The 23,378-nt window shown below is 51.8% G+C and overlaps 8 protein-coding genes across 8 annotated transcripts; 4 read left to right on the forward strand and 4 right to left on the reverse strand.

The window, feature by feature from the left end:
- Positions 1–173: 173 nt before the first annotated feature.
- Positions 174–2,119, forward strand: BO83DRAFT_383344 (14-3-3 adaptor artA-like protein). Its single transcript, XM_025532447.1, has 8 exons — positions 174–294; positions 488–495; positions 564–610; positions 673–692; positions 754–765; positions 859–1,133; positions 1,213–1,300; positions 1,356–2,119. Exons 1-8 carry the CDS (start codon positions 283–285, stop codon positions 1,710–1,712), a joined length of 819 nt encoding a protein of 272 aa, XP_025382423.1. The 5' UTR covers positions 174–282; the 3' UTR covers positions 1,713–2,119.
- A 369-nt stretch (positions 2,120–2,488) lies between these two features.
- On the reverse strand, positions 2,489–3,909 carry BO83DRAFT_383346 (eukaryotic translation initiation factor 3 subunit J). Its single transcript, XM_025532448.1, has 3 exons — positions 3,763–3,909; positions 3,589–3,662; positions 2,489–3,450 (listed from the first exon to the last, which is right to left on the reverse strand). Exons 1-3 carry the CDS (start codon positions 3,779–3,781, stop codon positions 2,743–2,745), a joined length of 801 nt encoding a protein of 266 aa, XP_025382424.1. The 5' UTR covers positions 3,782–3,909; the 3' UTR covers positions 2,489–2,742.
- Positions 3,910–4,276: 367 nt separating this feature from the next.
- On the reverse strand, positions 4,277–5,870 carry aspf22 (enolase acuN; the record flags this gene model as incomplete). The annotated part of the gene is made up of 5 exons (XM_025535621.1): positions 4,277–4,631; positions 4,699–5,139; positions 5,199–5,538; positions 5,614–5,670; positions 5,747–5,870. The coding sequence occupies 5 exons, from the start codon at positions 5,868–5,870 to the stop codon at positions 4,277–4,279; spliced, it is 1,317 nt and encodes a 438-aa protein (XP_025382425.1).
- Positions 5,871–7,428: 1,558 nt separating this feature from the next.
- rpt4 (proteasome regulatory particle base subunit RPT4) lies at positions 7,429–9,123 on the forward strand. The gene is made up of 4 exons (XM_025532449.1): positions 7,429–7,791; positions 7,896–8,282; positions 8,344–8,800; positions 8,873–9,123. Exons 1-4 carry the CDS (start codon positions 7,575–7,577, stop codon positions 8,991–8,993), a joined length of 1,182 nt encoding a protein of 393 aa, XP_025382426.1. The 5' UTR covers positions 7,429–7,574; the 3' UTR covers positions 8,994–9,123.
- A 678-nt stretch (positions 9,124–9,801) lies between these two features.
- Positions 9,802–12,566, forward strand: BO83DRAFT_188779 (glycoside hydrolase family 47 protein). Its single transcript, XM_025526532.1, has 3 exons — positions 9,802–10,567; positions 10,644–11,288; positions 11,347–12,566. Exons 1-3 carry the CDS (start codon positions 10,072–10,074, stop codon positions 12,399–12,401), a joined length of 2,196 nt encoding a protein of 731 aa, XP_025382427.1. The 5' UTR covers positions 9,802–10,071; the 3' UTR covers positions 12,402–12,566.
- Positions 12,567–12,592: 26 nt separating this feature from the next.
- Positions 12,593–14,281, reverse strand: BO83DRAFT_383350 (M20 family metallopeptidase). Its single transcript, XM_025532450.1, has 2 exons — positions 12,815–14,281; positions 12,593–12,755 (listed from the first exon to the last, which is right to left on the reverse strand). The coding sequence occupies exon 1, from the start codon at positions 14,158–14,160 to the stop codon at positions 12,910–12,912; it is 1,251 nt and encodes a 416-aa protein (XP_025382428.1). The 5' UTR covers positions 14,161–14,281; the 3' UTR covers positions 12,593–12,755; positions 12,815–12,909.
- Positions 14,282–17,588: 3,307 nt separating this feature from the next.
- On the forward strand, positions 17,589–19,205 carry BO83DRAFT_326009 (uncharacterized protein; the record flags this gene model as incomplete). The annotated part of the gene is made up of 2 exons (XM_025528027.1): positions 17,589–17,898; positions 18,001–19,205. 2 exons carry the CDS (start codon positions 17,589–17,591, stop codon positions 19,203–19,205), a joined length of 1,515 nt encoding a protein of 504 aa, XP_025382429.1.
- A 1,449-nt stretch (positions 19,206–20,654) lies between these two features.
- BO83DRAFT_412541 (putative DNA 3'-phosphatase Tpp1) lies at positions 20,655–23,330 on the reverse strand (the record flags this gene model as incomplete). The annotated part of the gene is made up of 10 exons (XM_025534413.1): positions 20,655–20,942; positions 21,227–21,372; positions 21,597–21,657; positions 21,843–21,982; positions 22,059–22,186; positions 22,244–22,573; positions 22,627–22,739; positions 22,821–22,978; positions 23,039–23,132; positions 23,301–23,330. 10 exons carry the CDS (start codon positions 23,328–23,330, stop codon positions 20,778–20,780), a joined length of 1,365 nt encoding a protein of 454 aa, XP_025382430.1. The 3' UTR covers positions 20,655–20,777.
- Positions 23,331–23,378: the final 48 nt, after the last annotated feature.

Here is a 23,378-nt window from a genome sequence, read left to right on the forward strand (position 1 = left end):
GACTCACCATTATGCTGCCTGAGGCTGCAAGAGCAAACATCGCAAACAGACGAGGCGCCCGCTTCTCGCTAAAGCTGGCTGGTCGTCACCTTCACCGTCCATCACTCGTTGCTGGAGGATCACATCTGCCAAACCTCTCGTGATTGCCATCTTCTTTTCATCCCATTCTCCGTTGTCTCGTGCTCTACTTCGGTATCTTGCACCTCTACTCTCTCCTTTTCACCCTCTACCAAACCAACCACCGTCTTTCCCAATCCCCTTATCTCCATCAGATCGCCTACTATGACTTCTGAGGTATGTTATTCCACCCCCTCAGCCTGACCCCTCTCTCTGCTCTGGCGGCTTCACCTGGCGTCCGTCCAGTTGTAGCCCTTTAATCCCTAGCCGCATGTATTCCGATGTCGGGAAATTCTCTTGTGTTTTCTCAGTTGTTGCGTCGCGATTAGTCTGGACTCAGCTAACTGTTCTTCCCCCCCTTTACTTGCAGCGTGAGAAGTAAGGATCCAGACCCGTCTCGACCAGTGACCCGACAACAGCAACACTGACACTACACCCTTCTGCAGCAAGACGTTCCTCGCCCGGCTCTGTGAGCAGGCTGAGCGCTACGATGGTAAGATGCCTGTTTACTGCTCTGCCATGTTGGCTTCACATGCTGATCCCTACCGCCTATAGAGATGGTCACGTACATGAAGGTCAGTAGCCGCCTGTCAGCCCCTGGGCCCTCAACAAGCATAATCGCTAACTCTTCTGCAGGAAGTCGCCAACGTATGACCCCCCTTACCTCCGTCTGACGAGAAGCCCCCCCTTTTTCCCCCCGTAACCCCCTTTTACCCGTGGATCAAGCTGACCCCGCATCAGATTGGAGGCGAGCTTTCCGTCGATGAGCGTAACCTTCTCTCCGTTGCCTACAAGAACGTGGTCGGTACTCGCCGTGCCTCGTGGCGTATCATCTCCTCCATTGAGCAGAAGGAGGAGTCCAAGGGCTCTGAGCAGCACGTCTCGATCATCCGTGACTACCGCCAGAAGATCGAGACCGAGCTCGAGAAGGTCTGCCAGGATGTCCTCGACGTTCTGGACGAGTCCCTTATCCCCAAGGCCGAGACTGGCGAGTCTAAGGTCTTCTACTACAAGATGTGAGTCTTGGATTCCAGGGAACGAACATTTACTGGCAGGTATAGAGAGAGCAGCGGCTGACTGTTGTACGAACTATAGGAAGGGTGACTACCACCGCTACCTCGCTGAGTTTGCCTCTGGCAACAAGCGCAAGGTCGCTGCCACCGCCGCCCACGAGGCTTACAAGGTGAGCTCTTCAAGTTGCGTGCTATACTGGAGGACTCGCACTAATAATCATACAGAATGCTACCGATGTCGCCCAGACTGATCTTACCCCCACCCACCCCATCCGCCTTGGTCTCGCCCTGAACTTCTCCGTCTTCTACTACGAGATCCTGAACTCCCCCGATCGTGCCTGCCACCTTGCCAAGCAGGCGTTCGATGACGCCATTGCGGAGCTCGACTCGCTCTCGGAGGAGAGCTACCGTGACAGCACCCTGATCATGCAGCTCCTGCGTGACAACCTCACTCTGTGGACCTCTTCTGATGGCAACGATGCCGAGGGTGCTGCCCCCAAGGAGGACAAGCCCGAGGAGGAGACCGCCGCCGCCCCCGAGGACAAGGCCGAGGAGCCCAAGCCCGCTGCCCCTGAGTCCTAGAGGGGTGGTGTGTGTTCTTGTGTATCAAAAACAGTTGTGTCCCCGACGTGCCAGTTCAGGTGTGCGAATACTACCCGGAAACGCTTATGAAGGTCTGCTTTTAGCTGTGCGAAGGGTCTGGACCGGCACATATCTTCCACTTGTTCGGGATCCTGTGGGTCGGCCGGCGGAGTTTGATGTTTGGAGAGCGAAGAAAAGGGGCTGAGTGGAATTTACCTCTCTTTTATTCTCTCTTTATTCACCCCCAGCAAGATACAGTGTCTTATTTCAACTTTTTTATTCACCCCACGCCCCTTTTCCCGATTTCCCCCTGCTGTTTCGCTCGTACGTGTTAAGAGCCTTAAGTTTTACAATATCTCAAATCAAAGTAACCAGTTCTCTCAATCCCATGCCCCGATACCTAGCGGGATTCGAATTATCAACGAATAACTGATAGATCTTGTATTCTCCTCGAGAGCCGCGATCCCATTACTGCTACCACCGTTGAAAGTTTAGCACCGCCGTAAAGATAAATAGCCGTCTTACACACTTACTGCCACCCACTCCCCATACAGCACATATACTACCTCATCACCTCCCAGTACTCGTTAACACTACGTCCCAAGATGAACATTTTATAGTTAGTAAGAACCATAGACTTAGTAAGCGAACAACTGCGACAGCTTCTATAAGTACTAGCTGGGAATATATATGCTACCCACGCATATGTACGGGAGAGATGAACCATGCCTTATAAAAACCGTATAGGAAGCCAAATAGCGAAAGATAAGTAATAGAAGAAAAAAAAAAAGACATTTTTATATGACGGATATACAAAACAGATGAGGACAAATGGACATGGTTTTATATGATGCATGTCAGGGCGCAAGCCGGTCTAGCAAAGATATGGAGTGGATAATTGAGAAGAGCATAGAAGAATAATAGACGAGAAACTAGAAGCAAATGAAGCAGATAAGTTAAGGGGATTGGTTTGGTGGTTGAGAAGAAAAAAAAAAAGAAAAGGGAAATAGAAATGTTCTAAATAACAAAATCACATGAAGTCATCGTCATCCAACCCATCATCATCATAAGAGTTGGTTTCAATCCTGTTCTCTCTAGAGGTGACCAGGGAGACCTTGGTCTTGGCCGCCTTGGTCTTCTTGTTACCCTTATCGGCAGCACGCTCCTCCTTCATCTTCTCGTTGCTGAGGGTGGTCAGCGAAGAAGCGATCTTCTTGACATCTCCACTGGGCAGGTCCTTGACGAGCTGCTTGACGAAGTCCTGCGCCCACAGAGCATACTGGGGCTTCTTCGACTGGGTCGTCAACAGAGGGATAAGGGTGGTAGTGACGCGGGTGAACTGGTCCTTGGTGGCGGGCTTGAAGAGAGGCATAGCCGAGAGATCGACGGCCTGGGTCGGGTCGGCCGAGTCACTGATGACCACGGCCTTGGGGGCGCTGCGATTGCGCATACGGTTCAGGTCGATGTCGCCAAAGAGGTCCTCGGCGTGCTTGAGGTCGGCGTCCTTCTCGGTCTTGCGGAGACGGGCTCTCCGCTCGGCCTCGTCCTCGTCGCTGTCGTCCGAAGTCTCAGCATCGGCATCTGCCTTCCGCTGGGCCTTCTTTTCCTGTATCCGCTGTGCCTTGCTCTTCTTGTTGGCGGCGGCTTCGGCTTCGGCCTTGGCCTTGGCCTCCGCTGCCTTGGCGGCCTTCTCGCGCTCTACTTCGGAATCTTCGGCGGCGTCCCAGGAGTCGAGGACCTAGTTCATTCAGTCAGATTGTGTGGGGAAAGGTGGTGAGGGATTCTTTCAACGACTGAGGCTGAGAGAGACGGCGCGGGGGCAGATTGTGAGGCAGAAATGGAAAGGGAGGGGGAGGGGCGGCAAAAAAAAACTTACATCCTCCTCTTCCTCATCGTCGAACTTGCGGCGGGCAACCACAGGAGGGGGAGAGACACTCTCCTCTTCGTCATCTGAATGAAGCCGTCAGTATCGTGAATGGCTTGCCATGTTGTCCCGCAATGTATATTCCTATGGCGGGCGAGGGCCACAAAAATCCAAAAGAGGACATACCCCACTTTGAAGGAGCCATGGCGGGCAAGAGTCGTCAAGTTTGGGGCGAAAATGACAAGCTGGAAAGTGAGTTGCGTGGCTGGCAGTGAAGCCGGTGATAAGCGTAAGTCTCACACAGAGGAACTGGTGTCGTTGACGAGGTACTGCTGGAGGATGGAATTTGTTTGAACGACCGAGTGGCTGATCCCGTGGGGCATGCGGCATGGTCACGTGCACGCGGGATTGCCCGTGATGCCCAATCTTACTACTTGCTATCTATCAATCTACATTGTACTTAGGGGAAACAATAGGAACTCTCTATAAATTGAAGGGTGAAAAGAAATATTTTTTTTCATTATGTGCCACTAAATTCAATTATTTGGCCTTTGAATTCGTCATCATAAATCTTGATCATCTCTGATGTTTTCGCCGCCTAGTTCCATCCCCAACGATGCGGTTCTGCAGCCGCTGGGAAGGGCTAGTGGGGACCGCTAGGGTCTTGCACTGGGTGACATTATACGGAAAATGGCTGCATTTACAGGTTAACGGCAGTGCGGAACTTCTCGCCGGCGTAGACGGCGTTGTCACCGAGCTCCTCCTCGATACGGAGGATCTGGTTCAGCTTAGCCAGACGCTCGGAACGGGCAGGAGCACCGGTCTTGATCTGGCCAGAGCGCAGACCGACAGCAATGTCGGCAATGGTGACGTCCTCGGTCTCACCGGAGCGGTGGGAGACCATGACACCCCAGCCGTCAGCGTAGGAGTCCTTGGCAGCCTGGATAGACTCGGTAAGGGTACCGATCTGGTTGACCTTGAGCAGGAGAGCGTTGCAAGACTTGAGCTCAATGGCCTTCTTGATACGCAGGGGGTTGGTGACAGTCAAGTCATCACTATAAAAACAAATCAGTTAGCAACGAACAACCCTAACGGAGAAGTTGCATGGAGCAGGGTACGTACCCGACAATCTGGAAGTCAGAGGTCTTGTAGAAGTAGCTCCAGGCCTCCCAGTCGTCCTCAGCGAAGGGGTCCTCAATGCTGACAATGGGGTACTTGCTGGCAAGGGACTTGTAGAGGTCGGCCAGCTGCTCGTAGGTGAGCCACTTGGAGGAGTCGCTCTCGGGGTTCTTGAAGTCAAGGTCGTACTTCTTGACGTCGGCCTTGTAGAACTCGCTGGAGGCAACGTCCATGGCAATGCTGATCTTGCCCGTGTAACCAGCCTGCTCGATGGACTCGGTGATCAGGTCAAGAGCCTCCTCGGCAGTCTGGATGTCGGGGGCGACACCACCCTCGTCACCCACGTTGCCAGCGGACTGGCCGTACTTCTTCTTGGCAAGAGCCTTGAGCTTCTGGTAGACCTCAGCACCCTGGCGGAGACCCTCAGAGAAGGAAGAGGCAGTGCTACATGCTGGTTAGTGATGCGATCTACTTTGGGAAGTGGCATGTCGGCTGCAACTTACTTGGGGACGATCATGAACTCCTGGAAAGCCAGGCGGCCACCAGCGTGGGAACCACCGTTCAGGACGTTCTGGAAGGGAACGGGGAGGACGTAGGGCTTCTTGGTACCAGCAAGGTCGGAGATGTGAGCGTAGAGAGGGATGCCCTTCTCAGCGGCACCGGCCTTGGCGATGGCCAGACTGACACCAAGGATGGCGTTGGCACCGAGGTTGGACTTGTTGGCAGTACCATCGAGCTTGTTGAGGAACTCATCAACCTTGGACTGGTCCTTAACATCGAGGTTCTCCTTGATGACGGCGGGGGCAATGGTCTCGTTGACGTTCTTGACGGCCTTCAGGACACCTAAGTCAAGCAGTGGATGTCAGCTGGATGGAATTGATGACACCAAGTCTGTAGAGAAGGATGCTCTGAACTTACCCTTGCCACCCCACATGGTCTTGTCGCCATCGCGGAGCTCGTGAGCCTCGTGCTGGCCTGGGTATTGACTGTCAGCATGTCAAATGTAGAGCTGGAGGACAACAAGGTCCTTGATTGCTTGTTGACTACTAACCAGTGGAAGCACCAGAGGGGACAATGGCACGGTGAAGACCAGTCTCGGTGACAACGTCAACCTCGACGGTGGGGTTACCGCGGGAGTCGTAGACGGAGCGGGCGTGGATCTTGGAGATAGGCATGTTGATGGACTGAGGGGGGAGGAGAGTTCTGGATCAGTGAAACTGAAAGGAAACGAAGATGGCAAAGAGAGAACAAGGCCCAGATATAAGGGAAAAACGGAGGAGGCAAAAATGTAAGCGCTCCGGACTTGCTGTTTCGGTGTGCACTAGCAGCAGCGGGGGGGGAAGGTGGTGAGTGTTCACCGAGGACCCAAAAAGAATGAGCGGATGGCGGATGAGTGACGGAGAAGGGAAGGACGGGGAGAGGGAGGGGGGGAAGGGGAGAGGTGGAGAGGTCCGATCCATCAAATAGACCAGGCTCGGCACAGCCCAAGTTTCCCAAACGATCATCTCATCAATGGGATTGGTGCTACATCCGGACATGCCAGATCAAAATGATAGACAAACAGGACGGAGTGATGAGTATATAGACAGGAGGATTGATGGATGGATGAGTGGAGGGGTCAAGTACAACAACATGGTGGGATGATGGCGGGGCATGAAACCCCAGCTTAGAGAAGTTGAAGTTGAAGAATAGGAGGAATTGGGCAAGAAGAGAGATGATAGGAGTGATGTTGATGGTGATGATAAGTATGGGTATGGGGGACAAGTAATACTTACAGGACCTTGAGGATGGAGGTTGTACTATGTAAGGAAAGGACTTTCTTGAGAGTACTCTAACACAAGAGGGAGGGGAGGAGGGGGGAAGTAGTAGATAAATAATAAACACGACGACAGACTGTTACAGGCAGGCTACTACTTCTTGTAAGCTTTCCCACCCCCAAACAAAAGGCGTGCCCGGGAAAGCTCACGGTCTCGTCCTCCGAATCTTTCCAAGGGAATGGTGGGGCAGCCAGCATCAGTCGCTGCTCTCGCTGGCTGAAGCTGTCTCTAGACTCTCAAACTGCTACCCTCCCCAGCGAGATCTTCCGCATTCCCTCGGGGTAAGGCGGGTGTTGCTACTGAGGACGGGGTTGACGAACTGACAAGGCTCCATGGCTCCTCATTTCATGTCGTCTTCCCGACCTGGGTCACGGCTAAAGGTAATAGAAAGTATGATGCTCGTGGTACAGATCGCAGATGCATCCTGTCACCTGTAGGCGCAATAGCCCCTCCTTTTCCGCACAACAACAATACGCACCTACCCCTCCATTACAGGTAGTAGTCCCAACTTTCTGTAAATCCTCCAGGAACCAATTGAGTGAGTCAGAGTACTACCAATCATGTCGATTATGATCTATCTCATACGTTGAGAGAGCATCTTCCACCTGCCCCTCAATGGCTGGGAAAACATCCAGCGCTTTCTTGTCTGGAAACTTCCATTGCGTAATGACGAAAAATGCCCGCGGCAAATGGACTAAGACACAGACACCTTGGTGCCTGAGAGGATACTCCGGATAATAGATACTCCGACAAGCGATGGATTGGTTGCTTCATCGCCCTGAAGCCTAACTATTCAGGCATAAATACAGGCATACATTGGTGATTATGTCATTGTCAATGAGCCAGCGTCATGTGATCACTGTGAGCTGTCGGCTGCTGTGAGCTCCTCGACAGCTCGCCGAGCTGGATGCAGTAAGACCAAGTACCGTCAACCAGCCCATCCCTTATCAATCCATCTGCATATTCACCCTCCCGGGTCGTTACCTTATTTTTTAAAGATCCCCGGGGATTTTGCTGTTTCGACTTCGCTCTACTTTTCGGTCTCTCTGATTGCCTTACATCATGAACGGCGCCAGCGATCCGGAGAGAGAGCAGGCGCTCGAGGATTACAAGAGGAGCCTGCTTGAGCTCCGAGAATGGGAAGCCAAGCTCAAGTCTCTTCGCATGGGAATCAAGGATTTGCAACGAGAGTTCGATATCTCTGAAGAGAACATCAAGGCGCTGCAAAGTGTCGGCCAGATCATCGGAGAAGTGTTGAAGCAGCTGGATGAGGAGAGATGTAAGTTTATCTCGATTTCTCATCCCTATGTCATTTATTCCCGGGCAGAAACATGTCCAAAATAAGCCACTCTCTTTGCCGATTTCTGGGCTGACCTGATTCAGTCATTGTCAAGGCATCATCCGGACCGCGTTATGTCGTCGGTTGCCGCTCGAAGGTCGATAAAGCAAAGCTGAAGCAGGGTACCCGTGTCGCCCTCGATATGACCACACTTACTATAATGAGAATGCTCCCGAGAGAGGTTGATCCGTTGGTATACAACATGTCACTGGAGGACCCAGGCCAAATCAACTTTGCAGGAATTGGTGGTCTGAACGAACAGATCCGCGAGCTTCGAGAAGTCATTGAGTTGCCGCTCAAGAACCCCGAGCTTTTCCAAAGAGTAGGAATCAAGCCGCCCAAGGGTGTGCTCCTCTACGGTCCTCCCGGTACTGGAAAGACGCTGTTGGCACGAGCAGTGGCAAGCTCAATGGAGACCAACTTCCTGAAAGGTATACATCTCTAGTTCCGGGCGCGGGCTTAGGTAGGCCTAGATCGCTAACTCTGTCCTAGTTGTCTCGTCCGCCATTGTCGACAAGTACATCGGTGAATCTGCACGGTTAATAAGAGAGATGTTCGGATACGCCAAAGAACACGAGCCTTGCATTATCTTCATGGACGAAATCGACGCTATCGGTGGAAGGCGTTTCTCAGAGGGTACCTCGGCTGATCGAGAAATCCAGCGTACACTGATGGAGCTTCTCAACCAGCTGGATGGTTTCGATTACCTTGGAAAGACGAAGATCATTATGGCTACGAATCGGCCCGACACGCTTGACCCGGCTCTGCTGCGAGCCGGTCGTCTCGACCGCAAGATCGAAATTCCCCTGCCCAACGAGGTCGGTCGTCTGGAGATCTTGAAGATCCACTCCAGCACCGTTCAACTGGATGGTGAGATCGACTTCGAAAGTGTGGTGAAGATGAGCGACGGACTTAACGGTGCTGATCTTCGCAACGTTGTTACGGAAGCGTATGTCTATCACTCATCATTGCTCTCTGCCTTTTTGTTTGGTACATGAATAGGACTAACATGGAGACACAGTGGTCTATTTGCTATCAAGGATTACCGGGATGCGATCAACCAGGATGACTTCAACAGAGCGGTCCGCAAGGTGGCTGAGGCGAAGAAGCTGGAGGGCAAGCTGGAATACCAGAAGTTGTAGTTCCCGCTTGATTGAATACCTGAGAATTAGCCATGATGTAGAAAGCTATTGTTTCCAACTTATGGGAAGCCAACCCCCAATCTGCTTATGCTCATCTAATGTACACAATCCATGCAGTGATAAAGCCGTGCAGTTTGCAGCCTTGTACTCAAAGTAGTAGGTACGGTTTAAGTGGTAGCCCAATTAATCACATGGGACATTTCCCCACCAACTAGGCAAAGAAGGTGCATGGACCCGGGGCATTGGACCCTGACCGGGTAAACATAATGTCTGCCATGGGTTGTAACTGACAATCGAGCTTGAGTACCAGTATTGATGACGATGATGGCTTCCTCTTCCTCTCCAGATACTGTGGATATGCCGCCCGTTCGTCGCCAAGGCCGCGACCAAGGATCGGCATCCATGCGCTGAGGACAAGTTGAGCTAGGCGCCACATGGGCTTTACACGCGTCCATCGGAATGGCTGTCCTCACTTTTATGTAATGCTCGAATCAGTTTCCCTAGGCGCCGAAACATCTTCTCAGAATAGTTGACACCTGTTCAGTATCTTTCTGTCCAGGAACCGTCGATGGCCTATTAGTGTGCATCGGGAGACAGTCGGCGGAGATCAACAACAGACCCAACTTGCGACCGGTCATCTTGAATCGCAAAGAGATCAAATGCTTGGTTCGATCGGGGGCCTTGCTAACTTTATCGGTAATCTTGCCATTTACTCCTGGGAGCTCACTATCGCTGCAGCAATTCACCAGTGCTTCTTTGGCTAACCGTTGAATGGTCCTCTCATTTTTCCCTACTAGATCTAAAACCGTTCGCCCCGTTAACTATAGTCTTGCCGCGATACTGACTACTGCTTTTGGGGCTTACCCCAGACTACCTATTTACCTACCTACGAACGAACGACGTATCCTGTAACCAGACGTCCTTGCCTGAGCACCAGCCTCATTCCGAGACAAGACACTGAACCTATGCGAATAAATCCGACAGGCCACATATTGTCTCGGACTTAAGAGCGCATCGGAGGTGTGGTCCTCCCTCGGTAGAGGACAGATATAGTAGTAGAAGCTTGGCGGTGGTGGTCATGTCTTTCCAGGCCCCTCGGAACAGTTCTCCATTTTCGTCTCAGCAACCGTTCCAGAATAACTACTGGCGTGCTAGTCGAAGCCCTGGGACCAACGGGCTGCCTGGCTATGGGTTTTCGCCACCGACTGGTATCTCCAACTCCCTGAACAATCCCCTCGCCGGCGACCGCACTCTCCCCATGTACAAGGACAAACCCTACTTCGCACCACGACGCACCGGTCCGAGAGCCAGGCGGCGGAAGATCATATATAGCGGACTATGTCTGTTTGTTCTGCTCGCTCTGTGGTACTACTCTGGCTCTAGTCAGCCGGAATGGAAGACACCGGACGCGGAGAAGGGCGCCGAGCTCTGGAAGTGGGTGCAAAGTTTTGAGGAGTCGGAACCACCATACGATGGCAGTACAGTGACAGAGAAAATTGACTGGGAAGCAAGGAGGGAGAAAGTCCGCGACGTCTTCATTGTCAGTTGGGATGGTTATGCAGCTCATGCGTGGGGTATGTTTTTGAAATGGAGATAATCTCTGCTTCTTGGATGTGGTGACTGACAATGGCTTTGTCTGCTGGTGATTAGGTTACGATGAATACCACCCTATTGCCAAAAACGGCCGACACATGATTGAAGGAGGAATGGGGTGGATAATTGTTGATGCGCTGGACACGTTGATGATTATGAACCTGACGTCGCGAGTGCAACATGCCCGCAGCTGGATTCACAACTCGCTGCAATACAACCAGAACCACGATGTGAACACCTTCGAGACTACCATTCGCATGCTGGGAGGCTTACTTTCCGCACACTATCTCTCCACGAACTACCCCGAGCTCGCTCCGCTCACGGATGACGATACAGGCGCGCCGGGAGAAGACTTGTATATCGAGAAGGCTACTGATCTGGCAGATCGTCTATTGGGCGCTTTTGAATCCGGTACTGGCATTCCGTATGCAAGTATCAATCTCAACAAATCGGAGGGCCTCCCCTCGTATGCGGATAATGGCGCCTCATCTACTGCCGAAGCAACTACTCTCCAGCTGGAGTTCAAGTACTTGGCCAAGCTGACAGGCGAGGCCGAGTACTGGCAGGCTGTGGAGAAGGTCATGGAGGTCGTGGACGACCAGAAGATGGAAGACGGATTGCTTCCGATCTACGTATATCCAGAGACCGGCGAGTTTAAAGGCGATAACATCCGTCTCGGTAGCAGAGGCGACTCGTACTACGGTATATATCCAGCTGGTTTCCATGCGTTAATTCCAATGCGCTGACTGATGTCTTTTAGAATACCTCATCAAGCAGTACCTTCAAACGCAGGAGACTGAACCGATCTACAAGGACATGTGGGACGAGTCCCTCGTCGGCGTGCGCAAGCACCTAATCACTTACACGCAGAACGCCAAATTGACCGTTCTGGGCGAACGCCCTGCCGGGCTGCACGGGGTCCTTTCCCCCAAGATGGACCACCTAGTCTGCTTCTACCCCGGCACCATCGCTCTCGCAGCAACCGGCGGGCGTCCTCTTTCCGAGGCAAGACAGTCACCCGACTGGGGCCAACGCCAGGAGGAAGAGATTCTCCTCGCCCGAGAACTAACCAAGACCTGCTGGGCAACGTACCTAATCACGAAGACCGGCCTCGCACCAGAGATCACCTACTTCAATGTAGACGACCCCCGTGTTATGGAGACAGACATGTACCCAGACTCGACGATTGCCAACCCCAGCGCGGGCCAGCAAAAAGCCTCTGGCGAACTTCCCCTCCTTTCCAAATCCATCTACCCCGTCAGCGACTACTCCACCAAATGGCGCGATGACCTCAACATCCACAAACAAGACCGCCACAACCTCCAACGTCCAGAGACCGTCGAATCCCTCTTCTACATGTACCGCATCACTGGAGACGACATCTACCGGCACTGGGGCTGGGAGATGTTCAAGTCCTTTGTCAAGCACACCGCCGTGGTCGAGGACATCCCTGTTGATGAACTCAGCGAAGAAGACGCATCCAGCTCAACATCATCATCGGAGGCAGAAGAAGATGACGGAACCCGACAGAAGTCGAAACCCCAGAAAATCACCGGCTTCACCTCACTCTCAAACGCCGATGACGACCCCCCACTGAAGCGCGACAACATGGAGAGTTTCTGGATGGCAGAGACGCTCAAATACTTCTACCTGCTCTTCTCGGACCGCGACTTCATCTCTCTGGAAGAACACGTGTTCAATACAGAGGCACATCCTCTCCCGCGGTTCAAGCCGACGGGTGAGTTGAAGACCGGGTGGATGAGGAAGAGTCGGACGATAACGACATCCAGTGAGGAAGTGGAGGAGTCGGTATAATTTTCTTTTGATTATCTATTTTCTTTTCTTTGCTCTTATATATATATCTCTTGGACTACGTTTCCTCGGGTTTACCAAAATACAAGAAATATGCCTCGAATTTGTTTCATCGCCTCTTGATTTGTCTGATGCTTGCTTTTGATACTTAAGTACTGTTAGCATATATTGCTCCTGCATTCTGGCTTGTTACATCCGAGGCAGGCACTTGGGTCTCTTGTCTACTACTTTCATTATCTATCGGTTTTTGGCTTTAAATGTCTGGTACTACTACTAGTGTTACTGCTAGTAGTAGGATTTGCTATTTCATGACTTAAGTTGGCTTCGGATTGAATGTCTGTCTGTACGATAGATCCTCTGGTACATATATTAACTTCCCTGTGGGTGTATATATACTATGTACAGAATATACGTACTAGTAGTAAGCGGAGAGAAACAATCGTTATCGTTTCCTCGTTATATGTACACGTCGTGGCTAGTCGGCTGGTTAATGGCTAGCTGTTCAAACTTTTTAATTCCTGCGAGCCCGCTGCACAGCAGCCTCAATGAGCCGCTTGTACCCACGGACCGCCTCCTCCAATTGTCCGACAGTAATAGCCTCATTATCACCATGCGCAACATGGATACTACCCGGGCCATACAGGTAGCGCTTAACTCCTTCGGAGACCTTCAGGTTCGGCACATCCGTACCATAGTTCACCGTGGTGATCTCAAATCCGGGAACGTCTGTGTCCAGGTCCTGAGGCGCGTACCCACCAGCATACGCAGCGAAGTCACAGTACACATGCTCGTCACCACCAGTGGCATTTCTCACCGCACGTGCAACAATGTCCCTCGCCTCGTCGGGCGTCCCCGCCGCCAGACGGATCGCCACCTCAGCGATCGCGGACGAGGGCACTACGTTGGCCGCAACGCCAGCGTCCACGCGCCCAATGTTCACGGTTGTTTCGCCGTATTTATCGCTCGCGGGAAGTCCGCCCTCCGCTTCTGGGATCTTGCCTAGATGATCAACCCGCGACAGGGCGGGCAGGAGGGCGGAGATGGCGCTACTACCGAGCCAAGGGTATCCAGAGTGAGCGGCCTGGCCAGTTGCAATGATGGGAAACTCCAGCATGCCTTTGTGACCGGCGACGAGGGCCTGCTCGGTGGGTTCACCGAAGATGACAGTGTGGTAGGGGGACGGGGAAGGGTTGAGAGTGGAGTTGTCGGAGAAGGTGCGCATGCCGAGGCCACCGACTTCTTCGTCGACAACGAAGAGGAGGCCTAGACTGGCGGATGGGTTGGATTCGAGGGTATCAAGGACGGCGAAGATCTGGGCGGCGACGCTGGCTTTGGCGTCTACGGTGCCGCGGCCGGAGATGAGGATGTTGGAGTTGTTGTTTGCGTCATCGTGGAGCCCGTAGGGGATGAAGGGGGGTACGGTGTCGATGTGGCTGGTCAGAAGGATCTCAGGGCGGTCTTGGGAAGGAGAGGTGGATGGGTAGGCGAAGATGTTGAAGCGGTTGGGGTCGCCTTTGGAGGATGAGGGGACGGGCTGCTTGATGACGGTGAAGTTGTGCGATTCGAGGAATTGCGCCACGAAGGTGCCTACGGCCGTCTCGTTACCAGAGACGGAGGGGATCTGGACGATGTCGCGGTGGAATGAGAGGAACGGCGAAGCGTCGATGATGTCGGACGCGGTGGAGGCGAGGGACAAGAGGGTCTGCGGGGAGGCAGCCGAGGCTACGCCGACGGCCGCAAGAAGAGAGATGGGGGATTTCATGGTTCCAGGTGGCTAAGGGAGAGTGGGAAAGGGTAGAGGCATTCCCTGGATGGATGATGGGAGGTCAATTGGCCTGATGAGACTGACGAGGGGGACAGGGATGGGGAAGAATTGTTTTGTGATGCTGGGATGAGGAGTCAATGGAATGCAGGATCAATTGAAGCGCGATTTGGAGATAAGACATTGCTGCCTGAGGATACAGGCAGCATTCAGGCCGGGGTGAGTCAGTCGGTCTGGACCTGCCTAATTGAGGGTTAGTGTCTGGTCACGCCATTCCTTCTAGTACGTAAATGAATCTATCTGTAAGATGGATTGTTGTATAGATCACCAGCAGGATACAAAAGGATGCATCTATGTTGCATACACACAGTACACAGTACTTTTACTTGCTAGATGCACAGAAGGGCGACGAAGGGTCCTGCTTGGACCTGGTGCTCCACCAACCAACATCATGATGTAGAATCAACTGGAAATAGAAACGATCCGCTCAATTAACTTCTGCAGTCGGCCGACTCGTCAAGAATACCTAAATCTCCTCGAGAATTGACGGAATGACGTCCCTGGAAATCCCTTTCTTCCGCAGTGCACTGAACACAACTATACAGCACTTTTTGTCCGATTGCCATCATGCATCCTTGAGAATGAAGTAGTGAGGGATTGGAACAGGCGGCAACTAACAAAACATCCCGACCGTCATTGCCGGCCGTCAACAGATATGCTCACAAAGCATGGCGCCAAGATCCCTTACCGTTGGAGTTTTCCGCGGAACAGCGCCGGACTTCCACCCGTTCGAATAGCATTCTTGTTGCGGTCGAGCTAGACTGAACCAAGGAAGAGAACATCAGAGTTGAGGGAGGCAAGGTTCCCGGTCGGTTGGCGCTGAAGCCATGTGGATCTGACGTCGGCACCAGACCTTTGAATGCTCACAATTCTCACACAATACACACAGAGAGAAGAGAAATCACTAATCAGAACTTACTGTAACTAGAAGGCAAGTTGAGGGATCCCATTCTTGTTCTACCTCGTCCCCACCGCTGACTTGGCTGTCGCTTTCTACTGTATAGTAGGAAGTTTACTAGTTAGTTGATACAGAAACAATAGTCATCATAACAGGAAGGTAGAAAATAATATCATCATCATCAGAACTGGGGGCGCGGTCCAGTACCCAAGCAGTGCCACGGCGAGATTCTCAATCTCTCTTGTGTTCCCTCACGCATTGAAGCACAACAGCTCCGGCCACTGCAAACTATTCATTCCCACAACACCCTGCTGTCTTCCCTCCCTTTTAATCCAACCTACTATTCCGTCGGGACTGGTCCGATGTCAAATCTATAATGTGGGAGAGGATGGTTGATAGGTCGTCGTACTTTCGGGGACTCTACTTGGTCCCTGAAGGGGTATGACGACGGGGTTGAGGGGTCGCACAGCGCGTTCACAAGCAGTAAAGGAATGGATGCTCTGTGTTGGACCAGTCGAGTCGGTCAGAGTCTAGACAACTTCCTCTCCAGTCCCCACTACCCTCGCTGGGTTCCCTTGTTCGTCCGGCTTCTCTGTCCGTCTCCATCCTCGCTTGCTGTGTTGGAGACGGCGCCGATGTGCAGCCGTTGAAACCTGTCTGAGGGAGGATTCAGACATTCACCATCCACACCCACACACACTATACCAACTCACAACTGCAAATTGGGATTCATCATTCGATACAAGTTCTTATTTGAACCATCCCAGTCGACTCAGTTGCCGAGCTGCTCACGGATTAGTACATACGAACACTACCACTACTACCGACTTACTACTTTCCGGAGTAGCCATTCAACCGCGTGTCTTCTCCGACCCACGATGGCCACAGAAGCCCAAAGAACAATTGCGAGCCATGGCCACTGAGGCCCGATCCATGGTTCCCCAGCCACGGAGCGAAACGGAGCCCTCACAGGCCTGTCTAAGTTAGTGTAAACCCGACGATCATCCTGACTGTGGTTAACTGGTTCCTCGGGTTCTGGTTTTTTTCTCTCCTCTAAAAATCTTTTCCTTGTTTCCTTTCTTTTTTCTATTTTTTGCCCATCGACAGCCCTAAAACTGGCCTGTCAGATGGCTGGGTCGACAGGGAAAAATTGGGCCCAGTCAGCAGGCTAGATAGCTCCGATAGAAGGAGAATTTAGTGACGATGGGCTAAGACTGCGATCCAATGGATCAACTGGGGCAACGTTCTAAAGGAAAATTGTCGACTGGATGCTGTCAAAAAAAAAGAAAAAAACCGGTCTAATTTGTCAAGTGTCACAAGAAGATTTTCATCGCATCGCGGCGTGTAGAATATTAGCTATCAATAATGAAGCAACATTCCTGACACACACACACACACGCATTCTCTCGCTCGCTCGCTCACACTCTTGCGCTGGGTTGTAGACATTGTTGTTATTGTTGATATTTGCCTATACGTGCTTTGTCTGTGCTCCCAGATCTCTTTCATTCTTCTCCTCATCCTTCCCCTCTTCTCGCCCCCTCATCAGTTACTCGACTCTTCTTCTTCTTCTTCTCTTCTCTTACTGTATCCTCTCACATCAAATCTTCTCATCCTATTCCTATTTCCTAGATTCCTAAAACGCCCTTTCTTCTCCCCTCCGCAAGCATTCCTTCAATATCCTCTCTGTCTACCTCCAACCTCCCACCCCCCCCCTTGAGTCGGATCCTGTAACCTCACCGCAATCATCAGCCTCCGATTGACTGCGGCCCACTGAGCTGTCAGCCGCGTCCTTTTGGGCCTCACGAACAATCCCGGCCAGTTGTTCGTTGACTGGGTGCTGCGACAGGCTCCACGTCTTGCCTGCCCTACCAGCGCGGACGGATTCTCAGCGTCTCCTTCCTTCAGGCCGTACTTCTTCAATCCGGGCCAAGCCTGTCAGTCAATCAATCAATCTCAAGCAGTCAGCGTCAGTCAGAAAGCCAGTCAGTTGCGCTTTCTCCATCTCTTCTCTGTTCATCAGAGCCTGTCGCTGCTTCTGTTACTGCAAGGCAATCTCGCGATTCCACCGCCACGCCACGTCGTCACAGACCAACTTTGTTCCTCGTGAACAATAAAGGCGCTCTTCCCGGGGCTCGTGGCATCTCTTTGGTCCGATCGATCGTTCTTTCTTTTTCCTTCTCCCCCTCTCCCCTCTCAGTTCTTTGAACCGCCTTTTCTTGGTAGTTCAAACAAACAGAAAAAGAAAAAGAAAAAGAATTTTCCCCCGCCGGTCTGGGCAATCAATCGAACACCGGATGATGTTCCGTCCGCCTTCAAATTGACTCCGTTCTGTCCTCCCCTGCGTTTCGCGTTGTTCCTCCTCACGTCCGTTTCGCCCTGTTCCGGCACGTGAAGTGGAAGCCTCACCATCTGCGCGATCTTCAGTCACCGCCAGCCTGACTACCACGCTAGTAGTCTTGACTCGTCCATCATGTTAAAACCCGCCCAGTTTCTAGATACCAGACGGCGCGATAGTTTGGAAGCCATGGCTGAGTCGTCCCCGTCATCTCGCCAGCCTCTGTCGCCCTGGACCACCACCACCTCCTCCTCCACGCCTGTTTCACCCGCTGTGTCTCTTTTCTCTGCCAAGGGCCACACGCGTTTTTCCAGCTCGGTTTCGTCCCTGGTTTCATCCCCAGGGCACGGAAACTCGATGGAGAGCCCGTCGCGGAATCCCTTGACAGGAGTGAAGGAAGAACCCTGTGGGTCTCAGCCCAGGGACCTCGAGGAGGATTATTTCCGTATGTTACTTGCCCTTGCTCCCAGCCCCCGTGCTTTTCCTTTTCTCCTGCTTTATTCTCCGATATCCGTCTCCTCGTTCGCTAATCGATTCCTGTCCACAGAACACTTTGACCAAGGTCTCTCGGTCGCCGAGGATTCATACTACGCTTCGTTCGATGCTTCTGACAGCTACGATCTAACGGATGCCGGCATGGATTCTGCACATTCCCCCAGGAATCGACGCTCTGATAGTATCTCCGCCCGGGGTCTTTCGCGCATCGGCTCCCGAATCTCCACCATCTCCACTCGCTGGAAGTCCAAACGTGCCTCCGATGGGCCGGACGGTGCAGATGTATTCGCAACACAGCTGCGTTCCCGCACTAATTCAGCATCATCCGCCATAGCCAGTCCCACTACCGGTTCTTTCACTCGTGTCAATTCAATCCAGGTTCCTCCATCCCCCGCCAGGACTATCTTTGAGGAGGCCATCAGCGAAGCCGGGACGCAACCTATCGATATCAGCAAAGCCAACCGGTACAGCCAGGAAGAGGATTCGGCCCCTCAAGCAACGACTCCCCTACTGCCACCGTTTATGGGCGATGAATCATCCTATCAGACCGCGTCTCGCGTCCATTCTCCGTTACAATCTCCTTCAGTAGCCGACAATATGGTAGATGACGGCCCAGTTGTCTGCAGCGCTGTCGCCGATTTGCGATTGGCAGGCTTGCCTTCGCCACCCCTCTCGTCCAAGCCATCTGTCGCATCGTTTAATCGTCCACGAGCCAGTACGGTGCGGACGGTCTCGGGAGATGCGCCTCCATTCACGCTCTCCGACCCAAATGACGAGTGGGCAAATAGACTCGGTCATGCCAACTTTACCATCCAGCCGGAGCCTTATGCACCTGAGACCTGTGACCTGGGAGCTTTTGGGCAGCTGCGCGCAGATTGGGACCTGGCTCAGTGCAACTTCATGCGCCATCTCGTGCGGACTGGCGAACATTATGGTGTTACTTCCACGATCTACAAGCTCACCGAAGAGAAGTGGGAGTCCATCAATCGCGAATGGCGCCGCCATCATGAGGCGATGCTATCTGAGCTAGAAGTGACAGAGGGACCCCGTCTTAGTTTGATGAAGTCTCACTGTGACCCTTGCGACCCGGTCAAAATTCCTCGCCTTCACGACAACAAGTTCCCCGAGCTAGGCGATGGCGAGATCGTGGGTCCTATGAAAATCGCTCCAGCAGCGAATGGATCCGGACTATGTCGCACCCGTTCGTTGAAACGCAACTTTGTCAAGTTCTTCCAGGACCTCGTCATACGTTCCTGATTTGACCGCCTTGACACGAACATGGAAACAATTAATGACCATAGACAGACTGCGGGAGGCTTACGATGTATACCATCTTACGACTTTTTCTTAACGCCTCTCGAACGATTGATTCAGCGAGTGATGACTTATGCCTCTCCTATAGTATACACGTTTCGACGGATATGTTTTGTTTTTTTTTTACCCTGTTTCTGTTCATGATCTGTGATTGCATAATGATGTCTGATGACCTGTGCACCTGCGACTACTGACTCGCAGAGTGCAGTCCGTTCCTTAATGTTTGATCTCTCTGCATATGTACCCTCTTCCCCTGTTGTTAAATACTTGTTCGCGCCAACATGTATTGATAATGCTGTACACTGCCCAGCATCTCCTTTGTGTGTGTTCTCTCTGCCGGCGATGCATTCCTTGCGTCATTGTGCTTGGCACAAAAAGTAACCGTTGGGTTGCACCAGTCTAATGACTGGAGAGGGGAAAGTCTGTGGATGCAAAGACAGGGGAAAGAGGGGAGCATGAAGCAGAAGAAGAATTACGATTGTTGAAAGCAAAAGTGGCTGGGTTACCCAGCGAAAAGGGAAATGAAACCATTGCAAGGGCGCTTCCTGGTGTTCTGTTCTGTCTTATACCCCAAGGCATGGTTCTTCATTCATTTATCCTACTTGAAATTCTACGTTTTGCTTCCCCTTCCACAAAAAGTCACAAGCATATACCTATTATAGATACATGCCTGTTCTCTGTTCGCGTTTTGTACACCCCAGTGTATATATACAGATACTACTATTAGATACTACCTAACTAGACCTACATATAAACTACATATTAGTACTACTTATGACTCACCTATCACCCACTATAACTAGTCATGATGCCTTCAGTTCCCAACGGATAATTATGGTTGCCCGCCCTTGCTTGCCCACATGCAATGCATATGCAGTGTACTTTGTTTCCCCCCCAGTAGTAGTATGTACGTAGTCCACAGTTACTTTACCCCCTTTCCCCTCAAAGGACCAGCCAGCCAGCCAGCCAGCCAGCCAGGGTCAGACTCAGGTCAGACAAGTCGCCTGATGCATACATGCGCGGGGTCGACCGCCTCCCCCCCCCCCCTCCCTTCGACAGCTACCCGAATCGAGTAACTCGTACCGCGCACATGTCGCCTAAACTTAAGTACTTCCGTTAATTAGCTGGTGGCTAGCTAGGTAGGGTCTGGCAGATCGCTTCGTTCGGTCAATTACATTGATTGTTCTTTTTTCTTCAGTCATGCATGCGTGCATGCATGCATGTATTTTAATCCCGCTAGACTAGGTAGATAAATAGATAGATGGTAAAAGAACGCCTAGAACAGAGCTGGATTAGCCCGTTGCTGCATATGAATTGACTACGTAGGCAGGCAGCAGCAGCAGCAGCTGTAGTAGCAGTAGTAGTAGGTAGCATGACTTGTTTATTATAGGTGGTAGTCTAGTTGAGCTAAGCTAAGCTAAGCTGTGTTCCCATGATTGCTTTCAGATGGGACACTGTTCTATGAATGCTAATGAGTTTGTTGGGCGGTTAGATACTACATAGAATCGTTTGTCTTTACACCCAGTACTGGCCCCATAACCTTTTGGCGGTCTCGTCTCCTCGGAAGCGGAATTCCACGCGGATGATGTCTTGGAAGCCTTCTTCCATCGACGGTTCTTTGAATCGGCGGAGGAAATCTCCAAAGGCGATTCCGGGGAGAAGGGTGCGTGATTCGGGGTTCTGGGTATTGGATGGAGGGTTAGTGTTGAATGTACATGAACTAATGGAATGGTGTATGTATGCATGTATGGGTATAGGTGTGTCTGATGATCTGATAATAGGTCACGATACACGTGTGACCGTTGGGGGAAGATAGTATTGATGGGTGGAGTTGGTATAACCACCACCCTACTCCCCTTCGATCGACTCGAATGGGGAGAGGACAAGCTATAGGTTTGGGTGGGAGGGGAAGAGGGGACAATGGGGATGCAGTGCACGCGCATCTTCATCTCGCACGGACTTACCAAGGTTTGATTTGCGGCACGGACCGCATTGTTATGCCGGCAGAGGGCCGGGGAAGCTGTGAAATAGACACAACGAATCGGGACGTTGAATTCCTTAGCGACTTCTACCCAGTGGGATCTGGTTTCCGGGTCGGCGTTGGTGTTGTCTGTGCATCTGATCAGCGACAAAATCCAACCGTTCGTGCATTTGCAATAACACCGTGGTTACTGAGGAAGAGGGGGGGATGGATCGCAATATGGGCTAGGGTTGGTGTAGCCTGGCTAGACTCGAGCCCGGCAAATAGACGTTGTAGACCGTCGGAGTGTCAATGCAAGGGTGGGTGGGTTGGTCTCTTGGGGAAAGACTGCCCCGTTCATAACGTTCACGTACCGACAACCACGGATCTTCCGGCTGCAAGGTGTTCCTTTGCCACTTTGATGCACTTAGGGCGCTGTGTTAAACGGCTGGTTAGATGATAGATTATGCAATCGTGGTAGTACATAGATGTGCGTTGGTCGTTGAGGCGTCTATCTGCTGCGCGAGCGAAGCCCCTGCCACTTTTGGGCTAGGCGTAGAAGGGGGTGTTGGGAGGAAGTAACCTGTATAAGGGCTGATGATATAATGAAGGAAACGTACAGTTTTGAGCAGGTCTTGGTTGACTCGTTCGTATTTCAGCGGTTCTAGATATTCCCAGTAGAATGAGGATTTGCCCGCACCAGGGCTGCCGCAGAATATCACCAGCTCGAGAGGACTCTGACGAGAGAAAGGTGGCGCCACTGCATCATGCAAGACAAGTTGTCAATAGGGTACTCTGATGGTCGATTCACAATCACCCCGTGCATTGAGACTCACCGTCGTCAGTTGGCTCTGCTTGCAGGTATATTGTCGGATCGAACGGTTCCACGAGTGGCTCTGGATCAGCATTGAGGAAGAACTCCTCGGGCGTCTTGAAGGGTACTTTAACATTGAGAGCAAATCCGCTTGAAACGCCGTTAGCGTATCAAGTCCGTGAGTGTGCTTCAAAAGGCCAGCCTTACCGGTCGACCATGGAATGATCGTTCGGCCGTCCAGCAGCGTCCCCAACAAAAATGGACTCTGCCAGATTGACCCCCGACACATCGAAATCATAGTCGTCGAGCATCTCCTTCCATAGACCTGTCCTGGGTTTCCTATATTCGTCATCTTCTGTGGCCGCATATACACTGAGAGGGATGTCCAGTTGCTTCATGACAGCCGACGCCCTCTCCTTGAAATTGACAAGGCTCTTGGAGTCGCTCTGGCCTTTTTTAAGATCTTTCTTGAGACTGATCTTCTTTTGATTCGTTACGACCACCACGTAGTATCTGCACAGAAGAGAGATCAATATCCTGTTGTCCGGAAGCAATCCGATCAAGGAACTATAAGCCAACCTACGACATACCCATTCTCGTTCAATTCCTTGAGTTTCCCAGGTACTGTATCATGCCACCACTTCCAATCTGACCCATTCCTGGGGAAAGTATTTCCAGAGGCTGTCGAGACGAGCGTTGAATCCTAGGTGCGATGACCTAGTCAGTCTCGAGTTCGTGCAATGATATACCGTGAATTTGCTGAACGGTCTGGTTTTCAACTGACCAGGTCAAATGCCGCGATCCTAGGCTTCTCTGTACTATTTTTGTGACCGCGTTCCGAAGTATACTTGCCAATGACCGCACTGTTATTGACAATGCGCCAAGTGATCTGTTCGGGCTTTTTCTGAGATGCCGGAGTAAAGAAGGAGGAGACAGCTTTTTCTAGTATTTATTAACCCTGTTAGTATAGAAATGTACGAAAACAGAATAGGTATGCCTCACTAGTTATGGTAGACTCAACCTTCCTTTTGAGTGGAGGCGGCGAAATAGCTCGAGTGGGGGAAGCTGTACGTTTCACGCCCCGCCGCCGGCCATCCTGAGATACTGGAGTCTGGAAATAATCTTGAATATGTTTACCGGGTACCGCGGTTCTGAATCTAGCCGAAAGAGAGATACGTAGACTGCGACTGGATGGCTCGAACTGGTGTCGGATTCAAAAGCGGAAGTCGACGCGCTGACGCGCGCCTGAGCTTCGCGAAGTCACATGCTTATATTGACGGCTCATTGCACCCATACAGTTGATGGATGCTACAACTGCACCGCTGACATCAATTGAATCAAG

The sequence above is a fragment of the Aspergillus eucalypticola genome (assembly GCF_003184535.1).
Source record: "Aspergillus eucalypticola CBS 122712 chromosome Unknown BO83scaffold_44, whole genome shotgun sequence".
NCBI lineage: Eukaryota > Fungi > Ascomycota > Eurotiomycetes > Eurotiales > Aspergillaceae > Aspergillus > Aspergillus eucalypticola.